We start from the raw sequence: 21,818 nt of genomic DNA on the forward strand, positions 1-21,818 counted from the left end.
AATGGAACTACTACGTTAAATACATAGCTATTTTACTTTTTGTGGCTTTCTTCGTCGTATGATCATTTTCTGGAAAAGATATGTAGTTGTTAGATCCTTCTTTATAATTGTGTAATCGTTGTAAACGCAATCAGTCATTCAAAAGACTGCTGGCAAGCCGCGATAGATATTAATTTTTTGAACCTGAAATAGATTTGCATGAAAAGAGTAGAAAGCAACGCGCAGTTTCTTTTCTTCTTTTTTTTTCCCATTTACAGTACAATATAATTATGGATTTTGACGACTCATTTCCCTCTGCACCTGTCCGATACGCCTATGACGATGACGATAGCGATGAAGAACTTGATGTTGCCACTAAAAAAAAGAGGTGCACAGTATACACTGAACTAACTCTGGGATCTATCTCTGAAAATGTCAAGTGGACTTTCATCATAGGGTTGAAAGGTCCTGGCAGTGTGTATTTGAACTCTCTTCGAGATCAAATGGTATTCCAAGTAGGCTCTGTGAAGAGTTTTGTAAGTAACGAATTGAGAAGAAGCATTTGCTATTGTACATGAGAAAGAGGGCTATGTCAATGGAAGACTCACTGCAAGAATATCACATTACAATTTAGATTAAGGAGGATGAGGAATTGGAAAACAGATCAGAAAGAAGTGTGAAAGCCAAAATATTTCAAATAGAAAACCAACCTATTTTACTTGTACCTTTCAACGAAGAGATAAAAGATGAAGAAGCCGCGACCTACACAAAGTCGTTAATACGCGAGTTCCCAGACAACATAGACCGAATCCTTCTACTCGATTCATTCACAACGACAGGATATATCTCAGAGACATGGGGAGAAGACTTTACTCCACCATTATTGCGTGTTCTACAGACATCAATTGCGCCTACCATCAAAAAGTTGCCTACTTTTGAAATTCCTAATATGGTGAAAGGCTTATCAGCATCCATTCTAAATTATGTAAGATTGTTTATAACATTTGCGTCGTTATTTAGCTGCAATTTATACCGATAATAACAAAAACAACTTGCAATGCTGAATTCATTAGTGCGAGATTTATAGTATACCATGTTACAGCCTTCTAAGTCTCCAAGAATATCTTTATGGAAAATTGTTGGTTACAAATGAAACTCTGGAAGCTTATCAGCAAGGCTTGAGTCAATTAGGACTCGAAAACCTGCTATTCGATGAAAAACTGATGGAACAGACATTGGAAACACAATACAGCGGCCGAGTAGATGATAATCATCATCGATTGTATATGTAAAGGATGTGCATCATTTGCAAATAATAGACATTCTCGAACAGAGTCATTCGTAAAGCTTTCCAAAAACTTTATTTCAATAAGACAGAATATAACTACATTAACTACATATTGTAAAGTAATAAATCAAAGTATTTCTGTATTTGTGGTGAAAATGTGTTTACTAGGGTGTCGATAACCATGTATAGCTTTTAAGATATTCAATGGTTCTTTCTAGTGCTTAATATGATACAGCGTGTAAAAGTGGTATTATCATAATATATAAACTTCCGAGTGGTTTGCGCTATTCTTAAATAAGGCGGGTTCATCTAAACAGCCAAGAGTTCACCCCAATTACGAAGGAAGACGATGGCGCCAGTGAAGACAGTAACCGAAAGTGCAATGTTGAGATTTCCTTGACGTTTCTCTGGTGAGAAGAGTTCAGCTTTCACAGTGTCCATAAAAGATTTGTTTTGCTTTTCTTGTTCAAGTTGACGTTTATCCATGTACATTGTGTGTGTGTTTGTGTGTATATGCAAGTGCAGGCAGGCAATATAGTTAAGAAAAGAAAAAAATAAAAAAGGAATTACGGTTTATGCTTCCAATGCTGTTACATCGGGGTCCCTCGAATTACCGACAACCACTCAGGCGGTCTTATAAGCCACTATAATTGGTGGACTTTTGATTGCTCGCCTTGGTCTGATTAAATGCTTATTCTTACTCTTCTTGCCAGTTTTTTATTTTATAAAGCACAATCATACTATCACTATTGAAGCTATTAAATGAATCCTGAATGATTGACCCTTTTGAAAACCAATAGCTATTGAAGCGTTGTTGATTCACTTTAATGAAATATAACGATGAATACCAATGAAAAATGGAATAGGTTGTGCACTTGTTGCTTATCATTTGAGTCTCACAGATATATAACAATTAAAAAGCCATATATACAAGAATATAGAAGGGGTTCAAGTTCCTTTCCTTTCTTTTATTCGTAGATTTACAAAGACGCATGGAAGAATAAACAAGAGGTGTTGCTTTACTCCATTAAACAGAGGAGTTTTCTTCTTTTGTACTCGTTAAGAGTTTAGGATCCTTTTCAACGACAAGTGCACGAAGCCATTTAGCTTCCATCTCCAACTCCTTTACTTTTGATTCTAATTTTTCCACATGAGCTGCCATTTCTTTAGACTGTTTCTCTAAAGCTTGTTCACGCATTTTCTTTTTTAAACGGAAACGAGCAGATGCCGCTGTGTTTCGTCTACGTTTATCATCTTCAGCACTTATCTCACTTTCATCATGGTTGTCGCGTGGACGTTTCTTGTTGTTGTTGTTGTTGTTGTTGTTAGCAGCGCTTGAATTGCTTGTTCTGCTGCTATTGGCAGTTTTTAACACATTAGCAGCTTCTAACATCTGGATACCGCTAACAGGTCCAGGCGCGGGAGCAATACGAGGTAATTGATGAATTGCTGGTGATTTAATAGTAGACATAGCGGATGGAATGGTTGCATTGATAAGTGCATTATCGGACGTATGCAACAAATAGTCGTGCTGGTTATAGAAAGAAAGACTGGATGGTGCTTGTTGTAAAAACTGTTGCTGCTGCTGAATAATATGGCTGTTTGGTTGAACTGAAATTTTAATATAAAAGATTTTGCTTAGAACCCTCAAATTGAAAGAATACCTTGACAAAACCGTTTTTTTTTTTTTTTTTTTTTTTTTTTTACCAAGCTCTGTCAATTTCGTCAAAGTTTCCAAAAGATCAGATTCATTACTGTTATCAGCACCATTACTATTATTGTGTTGTTTTTCTTCCGCTGATTTCGGTAAAACGGAGGAAGAAGAGTGTGGAGTCGTGGTGTCAAAATTGAATTTGGCATTGGCCCAAAGAGCTAACTCTTGTTGCAATGCTTCTTCATCGATGGCCACGGGTAAATCTGCATTGAGCAGGTTAAGATTTGAAATGTAAGACATCGTTGAGGATTAGTCGTTGAAAAGATTGTTGAAATTTTCTCTTTGTTAATTAGCTGTTTCGTTTGTCAATAGCTGTAGAATATTTTTATTTGAATCGGAAAACAATAGTGGAACAGAAATGTGGAGAAGCCCCAAGATAAAAGGGAAAAAAAGATGAGCGGAGATCTTCAGAAAAAAGATCCTATTCTTAGAGTGTAACGTTTGATCTAGAAAACGCTGATGTCTGGCACATGACAAAAAAAGAAAAAATACAGCCTCTCCTATCTACCGTCGATTGACTTAAGTTTGATACCGATGGGATTAGGTTCAACCATAAATATTAACTAATGGAATCCCATGTATGCAAGAAAAGCAGAATAATGGATTGAACGGCCGAGCCCAACTGCGGTATATTACGCATAAAATTGCAAACGCTTTTTCTTCATATGGTTAGATGGATGACGTATTATCTTTTTCAGCCTTATATACCTACGTTGCTCGTACGCAAACCCTGCCACTGATTAAGTGGCATTAAACTGTAAATAATACACGGATACTGCTACATAACGGAATTTCCCCATTATTCGATCCTCTGCAGTCTCACTATTAACAAAAAATGTTTTTCAGTAAGACCAAGAAAGGACATAGATGTTGGTTGAATTTTCAGAAGGATATCAAAAGCCTATAGCTTCTGCATTTACCATTGCGGAAACACCACTTAGTTATCAAATGATATCGACTATAGCAGGCTTCAGAAATTTGGCAAGTTTTTTGACATTAGTTGTTGATGTTTGTATAAAACAAGAGAAGGTAACTAACTACATAAATTCCCGCTTCTAGGATAATGTTTACTTTTAAAAATCTGCTTTCAAAACCATTAGAAAGATTGCTTATGCCCTTTCTCTGCGTAATTTTAAACTTAATAACTCAAGAAATTTCCAATGACGGTTGGATAAGGAGTTATCTTAGCATTGGTCAGCTGATATTCTAGAACATGGATAGTGTGGGGGTAGCTGACGAGAGTCGCTCTCTCTACATGCCCCACTCGAAATACAAAGCTCAAATGCTGAGCAGCTGTACTGATAGGTAATAGGTATGATTCTGCTGTTCTTCGATGCATGTTGAGAAATATGTAAGATACACATTTCATTTCACTCAATCTACATAACATATACAAATTAAAATGCTTACATAGGGTGGGCTGCACAAGGAAAGACACATATTGTACAGCTGCAGCAATTAGTATAAAAGGTAGATTTTTATTGCTCACAGGTCAATATCGGCTTTCTGAACGTAGCATATGCTCAGCCACAACATTCAAAGCACATACCCATTCTTCCTTTTCTCTCCTACTTTGTGCCAAAAACGTCCACGTCTGACCCTGCGGATTTAACCACTGTTGATCTTTCGTGTGATGATATGCAGTAAGCCTCTTTCGCTTCGTACTAAAGTATCTTCTGATCTTCGGTTTCCATATGGAGAAGATCCGCGACAATGTATCATCCTCCACAGAGAGCCCATTACTATAAATACGAGCTGTCCTTTGTAACAAAAAGTCGCGCTCTTGTGTGTAATGATTTGAACCCTTTTTCCGTTTACTGCAGTCAAGTCCTGAATAGAAATAGCAGCCAGAAATATCAATAGCTCCTTTCTTCTCGTGATTGCAGCGCGGTTTGCTGGATGCTCGATGGAAGACGTCATAAAAGAGTAGCCATCCATTTACAGTCAATATACATATTTTTTGTGAGTAAGTCCCTCTTCGATAAGGTTTGTAATAGAGTACTCCACTTTTCTATAAGTTAAAGAAGAGAGATTTTTAGTTTATGTTCGATAAGTGGATAGTCAAATAACTATTAACACCGATAGAAAAGCTACATACGACAATATCACGACATTGATCATAGAGACAATAACTCCATATACGTGTATCTGCCATTACCTCCTTTTGACGATGGATACAGCCTTTTTCTGTGTTCTTTGAGTCTTTATCTCTTAACGTTATATTTTTGCCTTTGAACTGTCCATTATTTTTGTCATATTGATGATCTAGGTCACTATAAAAATTGCCATTTGCATTATTATTATCCTGGGAACGTGCCTCTTTTTCAGCCTCTTTCCGAGCCTTCCAATATACAACAAGTTGAGCCAAGTAGTTAACCCATAAGTCACATGTATCACTTGAATGGACCTATTGTTATCCATCCAAAAATCAAATTTAACCTACAGTTTTCAACAATCATTTTTTTTTTTTTTTTTTTTTTTTAAAGCTACCTCAAATTTGATCTGTATTCCATTTTCCATCACTAATTCTAAACATGGCTTCTTCCTATTCGGTTTCTTAAAGAAAAGGTTATTACGACTAGCCCTCATTTCATCATTTTCCAATCTGATGGGCCCTCTTTCAGTTGCTGAGGAACGTCTTGTTAAACAAGGTATAATAGATGCTCGACTTGATCTTTTGGTCGAAGCTAACTTCCCATCGTTGTCGTAAATTTCATGACTAAAGTTGCGGCGAACATAGGAGACTTCGGTTAAATCAATAATGCCTTTAGCGTCCGTTATCAATTTCATTCGTCTCGTCATTTCTTTTGTTTGCGCTTCACTAGTCACATCCCTTTGATAAGGGGTAATGCTGAAAAGATAAGATCGATCATATCGTTCTGCTGTTGAAGCAGCTGGAGCAGTGGCCGTATTCTGATTGATGCTTCTATTGGCTCTTTTCCTTGTTGCTGTCGACCTTGTTGGCGATATAAGTGCTGTCAAATTACCATGATCATCTCTATTCTGTTCTTCTTCTTCATCGCTGATAACAAGACATGACGGAGGAGGAGGTTCTACCTTTGTTTCAGGGACGTAGAACAAAAACTGGTCAAAAGTAGCAACGTAATTTGTTTTACGACTTTGCCTGAATGGCCCTGCTATAGATCCACTGAAATCAGAGATACGTGTCAAGAATCCTTCGATAGGAGGAGGCTCTTTAAGTATAAAGTTCTTTTCTCGGGAGAGAATGATGTCATTTGGTGTATGTTCGATTCTTCGTAGCTCAAGGCGATGCGTTTGCTCAATAATCTGGGGAGACACTGCCCAATCCATCCGCCGTTGCTCTTTTATGATATTATTTGTGGCCAATGGCTGCACTGGAGCAGGTGTATGCGTCCAATGTATCCATTCTATCCGATCACCTAACGTCCAGCATAATCCATAATCGTCCTCATTCATGGTATCATTGAATGGGTGATCGTGAGGTACAAAGTGATGAAGTAAATTCTTAGGATGCATGTCCACAGCGTTCATATTGATAGCTCCCTTAAGATCATCATCATTATTTATTTCTGCTGCTGCTGCTTTTGCTTCTTGCGCCTCAGCTTTTTCTTGTTCTAATATATCAAGTACTGCATGTTTTACGTCTTCCATCGTCATATGTTTTCGATTGTCGTCTGTTAATGGTAAATGGACAGTCAAATCTAATGTAGGTAAGTAGACTTCACAATATTTGGGTATAGGACGTTTGTTTTCAGCTGGTAACATGTCATAGAGTTTCATATACCACTCTTGACATTTCAAAAAGGACTTTGCCTTGAATATCATTGTTATAATTCTACGTGATGAAGACGATTTTTTTAAAGATGATTTGGAAATAGTTGCCTGATGTTGGTATCTTAAAGAAAAAGTGTAATCCAAAGGTGATAATAGTCGTAACTCTAGTTTCTTTGGCTTTTTTGAGCCTTCCAAATAGATTCGATGCTCGACTCTTCGTTTTGGCCAAAAGTAGGTCTAAGGATAAAATGAAATTAGACGATGCAAACCCCCACATAGATCGCACAACAATGAACACTCACAGAAAATGAATAGGTCGTGATATAAGTGGGTGTTAGTACCAACTCAATTTGTTTCCATTCTTCTGTTAGTAAATTATATCTGGCTTCTCTGGATGCTTTATATTGTGAAGGCTCTGATCCGTCCGAACCATTGACAGTCCGCTTACATAACATGGGATCCTTTTTTATAGGTTTGAATTTTAGCAAAGGATCATTTGGTTCAGGTGCAATGATGATGGTTGGTGGCAAATGATCTGTACTCGCTAACTGAGGAGACGAAAAGGGCGTAGAGATCGTACCGGTAGTGCTTGGCAATGAGAGTGTAGAGGTCGAAGTAGACTTTTTCTTCCATATAAGTGGCTTTCTTTTTCTTTTTGGGTAAAGACGAGCTGTTGTGTTCTTCCTATCTGGATAATGATCACTACCAACATTATCTTGTTGCTGCTGCTGCTGCTCCGAAAGAGAATATTGGATACTCTTGGCTCCGGACATTGCGTTTAAGGGTTTTTTTTCAAGACTTTTACTTGGTCTAATAGTTAAAACTGATTCAGAGTCGTCTGGTAATTTATCTCTAGGTAATTCCGGAGGTGAACTGTTTAGAATATCTGTAGACTGTAAAAATTGATAATCAATAGGCTCATCTTCGTCCTCATTTTCTTCAGATATACGAGATGCTCTTATCGAACCCTCGGCAAAAATGTTCTTTGGGGTTGTAGATAGTGATGAATTCACACTATGATATATAGTTGAAAATGTAGAGTGTGTTCTTGCTGTCAAAAAGCTGGTCCCATCTGAACTGGGTGTCATAAAAGGACTGCTGTTATGAATGCTGTCATTTGTTGTGGCCACGGAAGATGAAGCTATAGTGGTGGAGGATACAGGTCTGGAACGATTATTCAAGCTGGGCCTTTGGCTTTGTCGTTGCTCTTCTTCTGCTTCATCGTGCAAAGAACGAACACTTTCTTGACTAAAATTCATGCAATTTTTACAAAATTCAGGGTCCACTATCTTAGACAGATTGTGTTTTCTCTGGTTTTTCTGACTTTTTACCTGCTCAACAATCTTATACTTGCATCATCTGTTTTGACTAAATCGTCACCATCGTTGAAAAACTCATCGTTATAGTCAAAATTATTGTTATTGTTGTCAAAGTGCTGTCGTTGGTTTAAGAGATTATGGTTCTCCGACCATGTATCATTATCGCTGTTACTATAATTGTCAGCAGTAGGTTGTGAAGTGTGAATGTCCCAAGGACCAATGAATATACGCTTTGCACATCGCTTCCGATGTTCGTCATTACTCTTGTTCAGGTTCCCATGAATGTCGGTGCTATACATATAAATTAGTTTGGAAGTTGATATCGTAAATGAAACTTGTATAGCAGTGTAAAAGTAGGAGACTGCTGCTGTGGGTATAAGACTGTATGAATTGCTAATATCAAATTCAAACAAACGGTAACTGGTATAGCTCAAATGTGAGGAGCTGATATCTTCCGATAACTTCTGTATAGAGTCAGAATAAAAGTTGATGTAATATATTACTGGAAACGGAAAGACTTGACTAAACCTTCTTGGCGTGGAGACGGGAAAAACTTTCAAAAATTAAGTTACGACGGAAAGAATGGGTTGGATTCAGATTCCCTTACTTAGCCACTGTTGGATTGTTGAATCATCATTGTATGTCACCACTTTAGAAAAGTCCCAGTAGATTAGTTTGAAATCTATGTCGAGGACAACCAGTTCCCTACCACAGATAATTTCTGCTTCTTATTGGCTACTCTTGCTGTTTGGGATCAATGACTTTGAAGTTCAGTAAGCGAGCATACTTACTTGAGCCGTCAAAGAAATCATTGACTGCAGTCCCAGTCCTTGAATTTACTGTTCGAAATCATAGATATCAAGCCTTAACTATTCATGCTGTTTATATGGATGTTTCCCCCAAGGCTTGTATAATCATTGAGAAAATCATGCAAATTTTGCCTTTGAACAAAATAATTTAACCTAGTGGGGAGGCCAGGCATGCATTTCAAAACCCAAAACTGAAATTCCGCCCACAGTATATTTTTAGAGTAATCCTTCTGTCCTTATTAAGTTTTTTCAAATATTTCATTCTCATAAAACATGTCAACTAGAATTTCGACGACAGCTGATGGAGATGAGCCTTTTTTGCTCTCTACTAACGAATCTGACGAGAGTCAAGAAGAAGAATTAGCGCGTCTGACGGAATTACAAAGGCGCCAAACTGAAATGTTACGACCCGACATTGATAACTTTGTAGCTGATGACGACCATTCTGATGCGGACGACGACTTTTCTGTAACGGCTGCACATAACAATAATGATCAGTTAAGAACAAAAAGGGTCCCTGTTCCAGAGATGCGCTTCGCTAAACAATTCGAGAATTCAGTGAATGCCTTGCAAGCAAAAGGAGCTTCCAGCTTGGCTATCTTTTGGTCAGCTATTCTGATAGATCAAATTGTAATGCCATTTGTCAGTGGATTTGGATTCTGTATGGCGTCGGCAGGCTGGCGATGGTATAGAGCAAGAGGTGTAATTAATGCAAGACAACCAAGGAAAGGTGGACTATTTCGCAACATTAAAGACTGGACAAGGTAAAAAGCGTGGTTGATTTTTTATTCTCCACAGTACTATTGGATAGCTACTATGGTACTAAATCCTTCTCTTCTACAGACGTTTATATACCAGTAAATCAAAAACAGCATAAAAGAGGGACTAAATAGAGTATAACACTCAAGGCACAGTGGCGTATGGATGCATCAAGTCAACCATTAAAATAATATGACATATAGTAAAGACCTTATTCATTTTTAAGATGTTGGATTTTCAAAATGTATTGTTTCTCTCTACCAGCTCGTCGTTCCATGAATATTTCAGCCTTCATCTGATATGCTTCTTCCATAATTTTCACGACTTCCATTGGCTTATTTTCGTTGATCAACAACAAATAAAATATTCCATTTGTAGACAGAAGAATGCTGATATAGGGTAATAGCTTATCAATGACCTCTCTACCATCAATCCCTCCTGCCCAAGATGCTTCGATTCCTGTACCAGCTACTTCTTCGTGTGTAGTAACCACATAAGGTGGATTGAAACATAAAATATCAATGGAGTTTTTCAATCGAGGTAAAAGACCTTCTACCAGCGAAGTCCGTAGAGGCTCGATATGCGTTATTTCATTATGTAGTGCTGTACGTTTGGTCGTTTGACAAGCAAATTCGTTGATATCCGTCGTTAGAAATACTACACAGTAACAAAAATTAGCATGAGCTCAAAGATGCCATAGATGTCATCCAAATATCTTCTAATGCGTCGTAGGTGATTCGCTTACTGGCATTGGCGTCGCCCACAATTTTAGCCAACAAGGTTGTCACGCATCCAGAGCCAGATCTAAATTTAAAATTATCAAAACAAACGGTTACTTATTTGTAAGTAAAATTGCGATCTGTGTTGAGTTAAGATCTAACCCGATTTCTAGACAAACACGTGGCTGAAGCAATTGGATTAGCTCTTGATCTTCTTCAAGTGCATCTAATAATAGAAATGTATCCTCTATTGAGAGCATATTACTTTTAATAATTCAATTCATGGCAGCAGCCTTGCACTTCATTAAATAGTTTTACCTGCGGGCTCATATACTCTATCAAAATCTTCTTTCTGTATATGAGAAAGATCTGGAGTTGGTATCATGCTTTGAGAGACAAATCAACGCCAAAATAAATAGTAGGAAATGTAACACCGTTATTTGAATTTGACAACATTTTCAGTAAAAGTCTGGGCTTCAAAGAGGCTAATGAAGTAGAACGTACAAACAAAGACGCAACAAACAATGCAGTTAGAGCAGTTTATAACAAGCTTTTTTATAGCTATTTCTATAAAAAAGCTTATTGTTCACTTTTTTCTCTTCTTTCTTGCTTTTTTCTTTCATAAATAAAATAGGCAAAAGAATATGACGGCAGAAGCTACGGAAGATCTACGAATTACAGGCTACAACGCTCTATTACCGCCCAACTATGTCAAAGAAGAGTTTCCAGTCGTAAGTTAATGATGGCTTGAAAAGGAGTTAAATGACACTGCACGTATCTTGAACTTACTGTTTTTAACAGTCGGAGCAAGCCAAGGAAACAATCACCAGAGCAAGACAAGAAATATCAAATATATTACACAAAAAAGATGATAGGCTTTTCGTTATTGTTGGTCCTTGTTCCATACATGACACACTCGCTGCTAAAGATTACGGTATTTTGAATAGCTACATAGCCCTTTTTTTTTTTTTTCTTCCTCCTAACTTTCACTTGAAAACTGTTTAGCTAAGTTGTTACTTACTGCCAAGAAGAAGTTAGAGAATGAACTTGTGATAATTATGCGAGCTTATTTTGAAAAACCTAGAACCACTACAGGTTGGAAAGGGCTGATTAACGATCCAGATATTGATGAAAGGTACAAAGGCACCCTTTCAATTGGATACATCACGGAACCTTATTATTCACCGCTCTAATCCATATATATATACAGCTTCGACATCAATAAAGGGCTTCGCATTGGACGCGGGTTACTTACTGAGCTCACCGATATGGGTATCCCCGTTTCTGTAGAGCTTCTTGATACCATTTCTCCACAATATATGGCAGATCTCATCTCCTGGGGAGCCATTGGTGCTCGTACAACTGAATCCCAACTTCATCGCGAACTTGCCAGTGGTGTCTCCTTTCCTGTTGGGTTCAAGAATGGCACAGACGGCAATCTGCGCATTGCCATTGATGGTATAGCTGCTGCGTCTCAACCTCATCATTTTTTAGGCCTCAATAGCACTGGAGTTGTCTGTATTACACATACAACAGGTAATGCTGATTGTCACATCATTTTAAGAGGTGGCAATCACGGTCCCAACTACGAATCACCTTACGTTCAGGAAGCCAAGAAGTTATTGATCAAATCCGGATTGAAAAATCCTGCTATTATGGTTGATTGTTCGCATGGAAACTCACAAAAAAATCATAAGAACCAACCATTAGTAGCCAGGTCAATTGCTGAGCAAATAAGCAAAGGCGAAGATGCACTCGTAGGTGTGATGTTGGAGTCACATTTGGAAGAAGGAAAACAATCTGTACCACTCGATGGCCCGTGCGCTTTGAAATATGGTGTGTCTATTACTGACAGTTGTATTCATTGGAAGGATACGGAACTAGTTTTGGAAGAGCTAGCAGAAGCTGTGAGGGCTAGAAGAGCTTTCAACCTACAATAATATTCCAATTAGATACGATGAATGGGTCCTCCTTAAAATTTAGCTACGACTCATTATTAATAGTGTAAATGAATACGTATAGTCCGCTTCAAATTGTCATTATAAATAAAAATTTTTAGTTAAAATGTGTAGAATGATATATATTGTTTATATATGAAGCTTGTAAATATAGGAAAGAAAAGACGAAACAGGAGCATAATTAGGCCATCACACGTTCTACAACTGGTTGGATTGCTTTAATCTTATCCATAAAAACAGTTAATGCTCTAACAAAAATTTGCTCAGGAGAGATAATACCAGTTGTCTCAACGTTGACTAAGTTTTCAAGGAACAAGAAACAAGATTAGTTTGCATAAGAATAACACTTTGTTATATATGTACTACTTACAAATAAAATGATCACGAACTCTTGTTAAGCGCACTTTTCCATCAAACTTTTCATGTCGTAATACTTCTCTACTCACTGTATCTTTACGTGGGTTCACAACCTTGGCTGTCTTCACACCGTTTTCCTTCACAACCTCGATAACGCCGTCTACAAAACATTTTTTGAAATCTTCCGCATCTTGACCAGTAATAGGTTTTAATATAGTGATTTCAGGTAAAAGGCGATAGGAAGCTGTGGCAACAGGTGACCATTTGGCATGTTCTCTGCCCACTCCCTTCTGACAATGCAATTCCATTTCCACTTCCTGTCCTGGTCTTAGTTTAGCAATAACAATATCATCATGGACTGGTCTTGGAGGATCATTAGCGAATCGTTCCTCTTGGTTACCCTTGGGCTCCCAAACTAAATCCCCGGAATATACTAATAGAGTTGTTTGAATTTGAGTCTCGTTGGCATCTACAACACTTCACTATTATCATTTCCAACCATTCTTATTTTACCATAACTGTTGATATATTTCTTCTTAGGATCGGTTTCATCTTTGGCGGCGTCTGGGTTGAATTCACATTTCTTCTTCAATCTGAAAACGAGAGTGTTTAAATCGGTAGGTCCAGATTCTTCTGTCAAATACTCAAATTCATTAGGATCTGCTTTGATGGGTATAAGACCCAAACGATGTGCGAGTACTTCGTCGTGAATAATGGATGTGTTGTTTTGAACATAGACTTTCTCAATAGCCATTGTAGGAACCTAATGGATGCCACCAGATAGACCAACACCAACATTAATTCATTGATGCGAACTGATATATACACAACAAAACCTTGAATTATCTTACCTCAGCGATCATAATACGACGGAAAGCATTGGCGATCGAGGCATCAACACCGATCAGATCAAATTCACAACTATGCTTTGACAAACGCTGAAATTTGACTTTGAAATTCTAAATAAAGGTGACGATCGTTATGTAAATACAAGTGAGATCTCATGGCGTTCGCATATATTGCTAGAGCTTCTAAGCTGTACCTTCTTGAACTCTTCAAGATTAAAAGAATTGTCAATGCCAGGATATTGATGAGGATAATCGCTTCCGCTATTCTGTCAAGTTGAAATGAAAGAAGGGTGAACGGGCTGTGCAAACTACAATTAAGAGCGTGAATACTAACACTATAAACTCTATCTTTTTCGACTATAACTCTCGTACGTAAGAGTTCAACATTTTCGGGAAGTGAGGAGCCCGCCATGATTAGAGAGGTAGAAAGTGAAATAGAGGTTTTGTTTGGCACAAATTACCTATCAAAGATTTTCAATTTTTTTTTTCTTTTTTTTTTTTATTTTTTCTCTGCTTCCAGAATAAAAAGTCACAAATTCAAACTTAGTGATAAACATCAACTTTTATTTCAAAAGAAATCATACTTTGATTTTTCCAAAGCACATTGTCTAATATGGATAAATCCCGGATTCCTTCATTGATATATAATAGATGTATTAATATGTGATATCCAGAAGATGTCCAAGTCATATAAGGAAATAATTGATAAATTGGTGCAGTTGATTTATTGCAAGGTTTAAAAATATTTTCATTATTATGCTATTGTTTGAATTTGCGTGATTACGGACCGTATTTTCTTCACTGAGTCCATGTTATTTGGCTTTTTGTTTACTTTTGTTCTTCGATGACGCTTTCAGGAAAAAAGCTGATATAAAAGTAAGGCCAGCAACTAAGGTTGCAGCTGGAATATAAATTGCATATTTGTGAGGAAGAAAGAATTGTGCAAGAGAACTTGAATCATCCAAATATGGCTGAGGCGATGGATTACATTTGTGTCATGGAAGAAAGGAGTCAGGAGTCAAATTTTTAAAAAATAGTCTAAGTGGTAATTGTAAACTTACGACGTAAAATGTCCAGATGGAGTAGTATACAAAAATGAGAGCTGCAGCCAAGCAAGCAGCTCCTCCGAAAATTTTATCCAAAGAACCCTACATTTCAAAACAAAGGAATGAGCGTCAACTGGTTGATCGTTGTATGAACGAGGAAACGATTGAATCAGCATTACCATGAAGTTTATACTAGTTGCAGTAAATTATATTGTAATGGCAAAAGGTGACAGGAGTGCAAAGAAAAGACATTCACCTCGCTGCATTTCAATTGTGAAGGAAGAAGATCTTATGATTAAAAAGGCGACTTTCCCCATAACACAATTTTGATAATCGATCAAATAGGTATGCAACAAATACTACTCAGGATCAAGGCTGTATTTATATGTTTATTAAGGCTTCGTCTACTAATTTTATTGAACGTATTTAAGAAAACCTGGCTATTATTTTACGTAGGAAGGCTTTAATGTGATGTTGTTGATTCTTAGACTACCCATGGGTATTATATGGCAAACTTGTTTAACGCATTCTAAAATATACCTCCAGGAATCAGATTCATAAACTCCATACCTGGAAGATCGAAAGGGAAAGCTGGCTCAGTGACATCGTCATTGTATATGTAAAAGTGCTCTATCGTTGGATGATTATCTAGATCAAGGTTTTGAACAGTATATGTAGATATCTCCTTGTGATCATGGTTCTGGTTGAGAAGTGGCCTAGCGCTGACAGTAGAAACTATCATAAAAATAGGATAGCAAATTAAACCTGATTTAATAAAGGAGAAATGCATTATAATTGCGTGAATTCAGATATGAATATAAACGAAAAAATGTACAGAAGACAATAATAGACAGAAGGAAGAGCTTTTATACCTCATATAACAACTGAGTCATTTATAGTGAGATTGTGGTTGCGAAGGGTAACCACTTCCATGGTTTAGCAGCCAGTTTAAGCTAACGAATGATCTCATGGTCGTGAAGTGTGAAACCCTGAATCAGGAACAGGCATGAGTTCGGTCCGGTCTGTGCGGGAATGACGAATTGTCGGAATTGACACGCAGCGAAGTGCTTTTTTTTTTTTTTGCTATTGATTTAGGATTGAGATAATTTATGGAACAGATGCCCACACAAGCTTAAGAATCCTCCTCTTTTATTGCACGAACATCCAAATGGTACAGTTGCCATTCCAATAATCTTCAGATGTTTACATGTGAAAGCAGCGTTGTATATTGTATGGATGTCAATTAAGAATGATGGATGAAGCAGATATATCAATGGCACTTTTCACAGTTTGCTCAAATCGCAGATCTTGTTGACATGAATATATACCATGCTTTCATTTGTAATTATGGGATTACACATTTTTAAACTAAATTTCCGATTCGATTTTTCTTTTCTCTTAGTCTGCCGCCAGACCTGTTCTCAACGTCTACGCCGAAAACGGTAAGGACATTGCTGCCACCGTCCCCCTCCCCGCCGTCTTCAAGGCCCCCATTCGTCCTGACATTGTCAACTTTGTCCACACCAACATGGCCAAGAACAAGCGTCAACCTTATGCTGTCTCTGACAAGGCTGGTGAACAAACCTCTGCTGAATCTTGGGGTACTGGTCGTGCCGTTGCTCGTATTCCTCGTGTCAACGGTTCCGGTACTCATCGTGCTGGTCAAGCTGCTTTTGGTAACATGTGTCGTGGTGGTCGTATGTTCGCCCCTACCAAGACCTGGAGAAAGTGGCATGTTAAGACCAACTTGAACCAAAAGCGTTTCGCTACCGCTTCCGCTTTGGCTGCTTCTGCTCTCCCCTCTTTGGTTATGGCCCGTGGTCACCGTATCGAAAAGGTTGAAGAAGTCCCTCTTGTTGTTTCCGATGCTATTGAAAAGATCACCAAGACCAAGGATGCCGTTGCCTTGTTGAAGGCCATCAATGCTTATGCTGATGTTGCTAAGGTTGCCAACTCTCGTAAGCTTCGTGCCGGTCAAGGTAAGCTCCGTAACCGTCGCCATAAGCAACGTCGTGGTCCCCTCGTTGTCTATAACGAAGACAACGGTCTCGTCCAAGCTTTCCGTAACTTGCCTGGTCTTGAACTCGTTAACGTTCGTCGCCTTAACCTCTTGCAATTGGCTCCTGGTGGTCACCTCGGTCGTTTCATCATCTGGTCTCAATCTGCCATTTCCATGCTTGATGAACTCTACGGTACTTACGAAAGCCCTGCTTCTTTGAAGAAGGGTTACATGTTGCCCGATAACATCATGACCAACCCTGATGTTGCTCGTCTCATCAACTCTGATGAAATCCAATCCGTTGTTCGTCCTGCCGGTAACAAGGTTCACAAGCGTCCTTACACCCAAAAGAAGAACCCCCTCAAGAACCAAGGTGTCATGAACCGTCTTAACCCTTATGCTCAAGTTCTTCGTCGTGCTGAAATCCTCAAGGCCGAAAAGGTTGCTGCTGGTAAGGTCAACAAGACCGAAAAGAAGCGTGGTGCTTCTACCGCTGCTTCCAAGAAGTTCTTGGAAACTCTTCACTCTGCTTAATTGTAGTTAGCGACTGTAACAAGTAGTATTAGAACTTCTTATTGGATTAAAAGAAAGCTTGATCAGTTTTTTTGTTCACTATTATATCGACTATCTGTTCAGAATGGGATCTGTTCTCAGGTTAAAAGGAGATTATGCACGCAGTTTTTTTTTGGGCAGTGCTTGTTTATTGTGAAAAAAGGAAGCGGTTTGAGTAAAAAAAAAACGTTATTCACGAATTTTGAATGTACAACAGGATCTATCAAACTACTGTGCTAGCCAGTCAGTAATTTTTTCTAAAGCCAGTAATAATAAGAAGAAATCTTTTGCAATTATGCTTCATGATGCAGCAAAAAATACTAATGCTCAACATGTTCTGTGTTCAATGACGGCTTGTCTCATTTTCAGTTTCCCTGCCACATTTAATGATATCGTCTTATTCAAAGTATGCGTACATTGACATTTATGTGTTTACAAAGCAGGAAAAAAAAATAGTTTAATGATGTATTAAGATAGGTCTAAGTGTAACAAATATATTCTATAACATCCGACAAAATATCGACAAGCATCTGACATTTGAGTCGGTTTTCAGTTAAATTTGTTTAACAACCTCCTCTAAAACGACAGCGACACCTTCTTCATTATTGCTGAGAGTGACAAAATCTAAATTGACGACGTGGAATTTAGCTTACAAAATTTCGTTATCATCGTTTCGTTTCTCCTACTTACCAGCAATTTCCTTGACGGATTGATGAGCATTACCCATAGCCACAGCAGTACCTTTAAATAGTTGAAAAAGTGTTTAGAAGGCACTCAAACTGAAACAGCGAGACTTAGCTTACCAGCAAATTGTAACATCTCGATATCATTGGGCATATCACCGAATGCAATGACTTCTTCTGATTTTACATTGAGCTTCTCACATATATCTTTAACGGCAGTAGCTTTGCAAATGCCTACTGCAGAAACCTCAACGAAGAAAGGACTGGAGAAAGTGGGGTTAATCATTGTCTTCCACTTGGGGTCTGTTAAGACATTTTTTAAAAGATATTCATAGAGAACGTCAGCAGTCCATTCACGATGTAGCAGCATAAGTTTTTCAATTGTGTGTTCCTCATCTGCTAAATAATGAAGGTCATCAACACGTTCATAAATATCGCCAATCCAATCCCAACGCTTTTGAGCATAAGCTTCTTCACAGCGGAAACTAGCTCCACTTTCACCACCGATCAAGATATCATCTCCAAAATGATTTTTCACTTCTTTGATCAGAGCTCGTACGGCTTCCGTTTCGATGGAGTATTTTCGAACAATTTGCATTGTTTTACTGTCCATAACCATGCCACCATTGCAACCTACAATCATAGGATTTTCTAATTGGGCCTGCTTGATAATAGGAATGAAAGACCGGATGGGACGACCTGAAGCCATAATGATACGAATGCCTTTTTTCTCAGCAGCTCGTAGAACTGCAATGGTACGGTCTGTCAAACGATCACTGAAAGCCAGATATTGTACAGATTTGGTGTTACAATCAAGCTGTCAAAAACTTATTCGCTTATCAAATTCTATTTTACCTATCGTAATAACCAGAGACAAGAGTACCATCCATATCAGAAGCTATCACCTTGATATTAGCGTAGTTTGGAGGTGTAACAAGAGCTGTTGGTGCCATAATTAAATAAAAATGTAGTTAGAAAGGAGCAAGAGGGGGAAAATGGAGACCTCGAATAGAGAGATTTTATGATTTGAGAAAAAAAAAAAAATTGTTTTGAACAATTTAACACATTCGCCTATTGTTGTTTCTCATTTTAAAGACAGAATTATCTAGAGATCGTCCAAACAGGCACTCATGCCTTAATAGCAGAAAAGGTAGAGCCATAGGACTATCCGAGAACGCTTGATGCAACAGCAGCATAGAAATTGTATGACTATTTAAATCAAGTTCATCTTTGCCTTCGCCCGAACTAAAGTGGCTGCAAAATATGCGTGGTTATAAATTCTGGCAAAATGAGTATGTTTGAACTGTATGTTATTTTTGCATTTTATCGCTACAGCAATCTTCTTGAGCTGTAATGGTATGAGAACAAGCTCGTGGTGAAGGACTTTTCCCATTAGGAGCATGTACCATTTCTCCTTACTAGAATTAAACTTGCTACACTAAAGGGAGCGCCCTGTAATCGAACTTAACCAAACGTTTAGAATTGAAAATCGCAGTTGACTCAACTAATGTAGATTTCCAAATATATTTGTCTAAGAGCTTCAAGGAAGCCCATCACTACTTATTCCGAAAAGAAAACCATATCTTTAATAGCTCATATAAGTTAAACTTCGCTCTTGAAAAAGAATTCGAAGGGGTTAAACCATAAAAAACGCACCACAACTGCGTGACTTAAAACGCTGACAAAGATCAAATTATCTTTTAATAGCTTTACCTTTCAAGGTAAAAATTAGATCCACCAGAATGTCATCAGTCAGAGAAGGTACTTCTGTTATGCAGTATTTTAGACTCCCTACATAGTATTGACAAGTTCCATTACAGGCTCTTCAAGAAAGCGACCTGGCCATCATAGTTATTACTACAGTTCAAAGGCCAGCTATCATCGGAATAATTCAAGAGAGCTGTAAGCATTGAATTTGAGTGAGCGTACCATGTGCGTCAATCTCTTGTCTAATTCTATGTTTACTTCTGATAATATAGCAAGCACAAAGGGAGGTATAAAAATGCACGTATCCCATATAAATCGAGCAGATACAGTTACGATACGGATGCTTCAAGACACCGTTCCTATTCAACTGGCTCATATTCGGAAGAAGAGCTAGAAGAAGAGGAAGAAGAAGATAGAAAGGACTATTGTAAAGGAGGTTATCACCCAGTTCAAGTTGGGGACAAATATAAAGATGGACAATATGTTGTTGTTCGCAAGCTAGGTTGGGGACACTTTTCCACTGTTTGGCTTATCAGAGATACAAAGTAAGTATTATTGACTACTCGTTGGCTTCGTCATTCGCACTTACTCGTGTAATATGGCCTAATTCCTTATTGTTCATAGAACAGGGAATCATTTTGCAATGAAAGTTGTGAAATCTGCAAAACACTATACTGAGACGGCCATGGATGAAATTAAATTATTAGAGCGTGTGACAGAAGCCGATCCAACCGCTATAGGTGCGCAGTATGTTACAGCAGTTGTAGACCATTTCACAGTAAAAGGACCAAATGGCTCTCATGTTTGTATGACATTCGAGGTATTGGGAGAGAATCTACTATCTTTAATCAAGCGTTATAAAAGCCGAGGCATACCTATGCATTTGGTAAAGCAAATTGCCAAGCAAATGTTATTGGGACTTGACTACCTACATCGGCAATGTGGTATCATTCATACAGACTTGAAACCGGAAAATGTTCTTATGTACCTTGAAAATGCGGAAGAATTGTTGAAAAAAATTGATACGCCATACTCGGAAGACAATGTTGGAACAAACGACACAATTGCAACTTCATCAGAAAGCCGCAGTCGTGGTAGGAGTCGTGCACGAAGATCAGGCCGTGTGAAAATGGTTGCTTCGCAACCTCTGTCTAAAGATACCTCGGATCCTACCCCTGATGATGAGAGAGGTAGACGAAACGGTTCTGGGAAACGTTCCAGATCTAGGTATGAGTTTTTGTCAACTTGGAAAAGTTAAGCTTCTTCTTAACTTCAAAATTCGTGTATATCATTCTTTGTGAATGACTTTTTGCACAGATCGGATTCATACGCCAAATCTAGCTCACATAACGATGGCAACTTGGAAAATATCAAGATCAAAATAGCCGATTTGGGCAACGCTTGTTGGATGGATCATCATTTTACAGAAGATATTCAAACAAGACAGTATCGTTCTCCAGAAGTTATCATAGGTGCAAGATGGGATGCAGGCGCAGATATTTGGAGTTTAGCGTGCATGGTAAAATGATTGATCTAAAATACTCTATTTGGCCTTTTTGGACTGTTATGCTTAATGCTCATGCTTTTTTTTTACTTTCTTTTTTTTCTTTTTTTTCTTTTGCAGATTTTCGAATTGTTAACTGGTCAATATTTGTTTGATCCTCAGAAGGGTTCTAGATTTAATAGAGATGACGGTAATTTTCAAATATCAAAGGGAGCATCGATAAAATCACTTTCTAACACATTAAGCCTCGAATAGATCATCTTGCCCAAATAATTGAATTAGTGGGTCCTATAAATAAGAGTTTCGCATTATCTGGTAAGAATTCGTCTGATTTCTTCAATCATAGAGGTGAACTTCGCCATATTCACCGATTGAGATATTGGTCCCTGGAAGATGTACTACATGATAAATATGGCTACCGTCGTTCTGAAGCCGAAGAGATTGCCAGCTTTCTGAGTCCCATGTTGACCTATGAGAATCGTGCACGCGCTGGTGATCTTTTGACTCATCCTTGGTTATATGATGTGGAGCCTATTTTACCAGAAGAGAATGCTGACAAGGCTCGCTGGAGAGGTGATCGCCCCTGGAAGGATTGGGAAAATGATCATCAGAAGCGAAGGTTGCGCTGACCCGTCTGCAAGTGAAAACTTCTGACATTCTAACAAGTGATATTCATTAAACAAATACCTGAAAAAAACTGTACGTTATTTTAGTTAAAGTACATTTCGCCCATATTGTAAATTTCTACATCCAAAGCCGCTTAATCATAAACATTACTTATAACTTCGTTTCTTAAAAAATTGCATCAAATTGAATATTGC

General features: G+C 38.1%; 13 protein-coding genes across 13 annotated transcripts; 5 read left to right on the plus strand and 8 right to left on the minus strand.

Moving 5' to 3' along the window:
* The first annotated feature begins 18 nt into the window (after positions 1-18).
* On the plus strand, positions 19-1,424 carry BDF20DRAFT_394130 (uncharacterized protein). The gene is made up of 4 exons (XM_053075356.1): positions 19-367; positions 420-515; positions 614-964; positions 1,053-1,424. Exons 2-4 carry the CDS (start codon positions 483-485, stop codon positions 1,269-1,271), a joined length of 603 nt encoding a protein of 200 aa, XP_052938327.1. The 5' UTR covers positions 19-367; positions 420-482; the 3' UTR covers positions 1,272-1,424.
* Positions 1,425-1,576: 152 nt separating this feature from the next.
* On the minus strand, positions 1,577-1,753 carry BDF20DRAFT_816793 (uncharacterized protein; the record flags this gene model as incomplete). Its single annotated transcript, XM_053077191.1, has 1 exon — positions 1,577-1,753. One exon carries the CDS (start codon positions 1,751-1,753, stop codon positions 1,577-1,579), a length of 177 nt encoding a protein of 58 aa, XP_052938328.1.
* Positions 1,754-2,348: 595 nt separating this feature from the next.
* On the minus strand, positions 2,349-2,528 carry BDF20DRAFT_791582 (uncharacterized protein; the record flags this gene model as incomplete). The annotated part of the gene is made up of 1 exon (XM_053076199.1): positions 2,349-2,528. A coding segment is annotated over one exon (180 nt), but the record flags the coding sequence as incomplete, so codon positions are not given.
* A 3,621-nt stretch (positions 2,529-6,149) lies between these two features.
* On the minus strand, positions 6,150-7,510 carry BDF20DRAFT_816776 (uncharacterized protein; the record flags this gene model as incomplete). The annotated part of the gene is made up of 3 exons (XM_053077187.1): positions 6,150-6,467; positions 6,594-6,974; positions 7,040-7,510. Coding segments are annotated over 3 exons (1,170 nt in total), but the record flags the coding sequence as incomplete, so codon positions are not given.
* A 1,628-nt stretch (positions 7,511-9,138) lies between these two features.
* On the plus strand, positions 9,139-9,633 carry BDF20DRAFT_834031 (uncharacterized protein; the record flags this gene model as incomplete). Its single annotated transcript, XM_053078702.1, has 1 exon — positions 9,139-9,633. One exon carries the CDS (start codon positions 9,139-9,141, stop codon positions 9,631-9,633), a length of 495 nt encoding a protein of 164 aa, XP_052938331.1.
* A 202-nt stretch (positions 9,634-9,835) lies between these two features.
* On the minus strand, positions 9,836-10,728 carry BDF20DRAFT_905388 (S-adenosyl-L-methionine-dependent methyltransferase; the record flags this gene model as incomplete). Its single annotated transcript, XM_053083157.1, has 4 exons — positions 9,836-10,281; positions 10,370-10,428; positions 10,506-10,590; positions 10,662-10,728. The coding sequence occupies 4 exons, from the start codon at positions 10,726-10,728 to the stop codon at positions 9,836-9,838; spliced, it is 657 nt and encodes a 218-aa protein (XP_052938332.1).
* On the plus strand, positions 10,508-12,625 carry BDF20DRAFT_394245 (3-deoxy-7-phosphoheptulonate synthase). The gene is made up of 4 exons (XM_053075357.1): positions 10,508-11,074; positions 11,145-11,277; positions 11,349-11,478; positions 11,554-12,625. The coding sequence occupies exons 1-4, from the start codon at positions 10,988-10,990 to the stop codon at positions 12,281-12,283; spliced, it is 1,080 nt and encodes a 359-aa protein (XP_052938333.1). The 5' UTR covers positions 10,508-10,987; the 3' UTR covers positions 12,284-12,625.
* A 38-nt stretch (positions 12,626-12,663) lies between these two features.
* On the minus strand, positions 12,664-13,918 carry BDF20DRAFT_817259 (DNA-directed RNA polymerase; the record flags this gene model as incomplete). The annotated part of the gene is made up of 5 exons (XM_053077234.1): positions 12,664-13,091; positions 13,172-13,421; positions 13,510-13,617; positions 13,701-13,772; positions 13,865-13,918. The coding sequence occupies 5 exons, from the start codon at positions 13,916-13,918 to the stop codon at positions 12,664-12,666; spliced, it is 912 nt and encodes a 303-aa protein (XP_052938334.1).
* A 130-nt stretch (positions 13,919-14,048) lies between these two features.
* Positions 14,049-14,829, minus strand: BDF20DRAFT_860432 (dolichol phosphate-mannose biosynthesis regulatory). Its single transcript, XM_053080516.1, has 3 exons — positions 14,732-14,829; positions 14,568-14,654; positions 14,049-14,477 (listed from the first exon to the last, which is right to left on the minus strand). The coding sequence occupies exons 1-3, from the start codon at positions 14,732-14,734 to the stop codon at positions 14,319-14,321; spliced, it is 249 nt and encodes an 82-aa protein (XP_052938335.1). The 5' UTR covers positions 14,735-14,829; the 3' UTR covers positions 14,049-14,318.
* BDF20DRAFT_860434 (uncharacterized protein) lies at positions 14,830-15,447 on the minus strand. Its single transcript, XM_053080517.1, has one exon. The coding sequence runs from the start codon at positions 15,340-15,342 to the stop codon at positions 15,082-15,084; it is 261 nt and encodes an 86-aa protein (XP_052938336.1). The 5' UTR covers positions 15,343-15,447; the 3' UTR covers positions 14,830-15,081.
* A 219-nt stretch (positions 15,448-15,666) lies between these two features.
* On the plus strand, positions 15,667-17,486 carry BDF20DRAFT_860436 (ribosomal protein L4 domain-containing protein). Its single transcript, XM_053080518.1, has 2 exons — positions 15,667-15,723; positions 15,955-17,486. Exons 1-2 carry the CDS (start codon positions 15,721-15,723, stop codon positions 17,083-17,085), a joined length of 1,134 nt encoding a protein of 377 aa, XP_052938337.1. The 5' UTR covers positions 15,667-15,720; the 3' UTR covers positions 17,086-17,486.
* A 170-nt stretch (positions 17,487-17,656) lies between these two features.
* On the minus strand, positions 17,657-18,739 carry BDF20DRAFT_834036 (HAD-like domain-containing protein; the record flags this gene model as incomplete). Its single annotated transcript, XM_053078703.1, has 4 exons — positions 17,657-17,727; positions 17,794-17,844; positions 17,907-18,562; positions 18,642-18,739. The coding sequence occupies 4 exons, from the start codon at positions 18,737-18,739 to the stop codon at positions 17,657-17,659; spliced, it is 876 nt and encodes a 291-aa protein (XP_052938338.1).
* A 1,233-nt stretch (positions 18,740-19,972) lies between these two features.
* Positions 19,973-21,807, plus strand: BDF20DRAFT_394671 (kinase-like domain-containing protein). The gene is made up of 5 exons (XM_053075358.1): positions 19,973-20,038; positions 20,118-20,720; positions 20,835-21,012; positions 21,118-21,187; positions 21,253-21,807. The coding sequence occupies exons 2-5, from the start codon at positions 20,137-20,139 to the stop codon at positions 21,624-21,626; spliced, it is 1,206 nt and encodes a 401-aa protein (XP_052938339.1). The 5' UTR covers positions 19,973-20,038; positions 20,118-20,136; the 3' UTR covers positions 21,627-21,807.
* Positions 21,808-21,818: the final 11 nt, after the last annotated feature.

The sequence above is a fragment of the Mycotypha africana genome (genome assembly GCF_025528875.1).
Source record: "Mycotypha africana strain NRRL 2978 chromosome Unknown BDF20scaffold_3, whole genome shotgun sequence".
NCBI classification, from domain to species: domain Eukaryota; kingdom Fungi; phylum Mucoromycota; class Mucoromycetes; order Mucorales; family Mycotyphaceae; genus Mycotypha; species Mycotypha africana.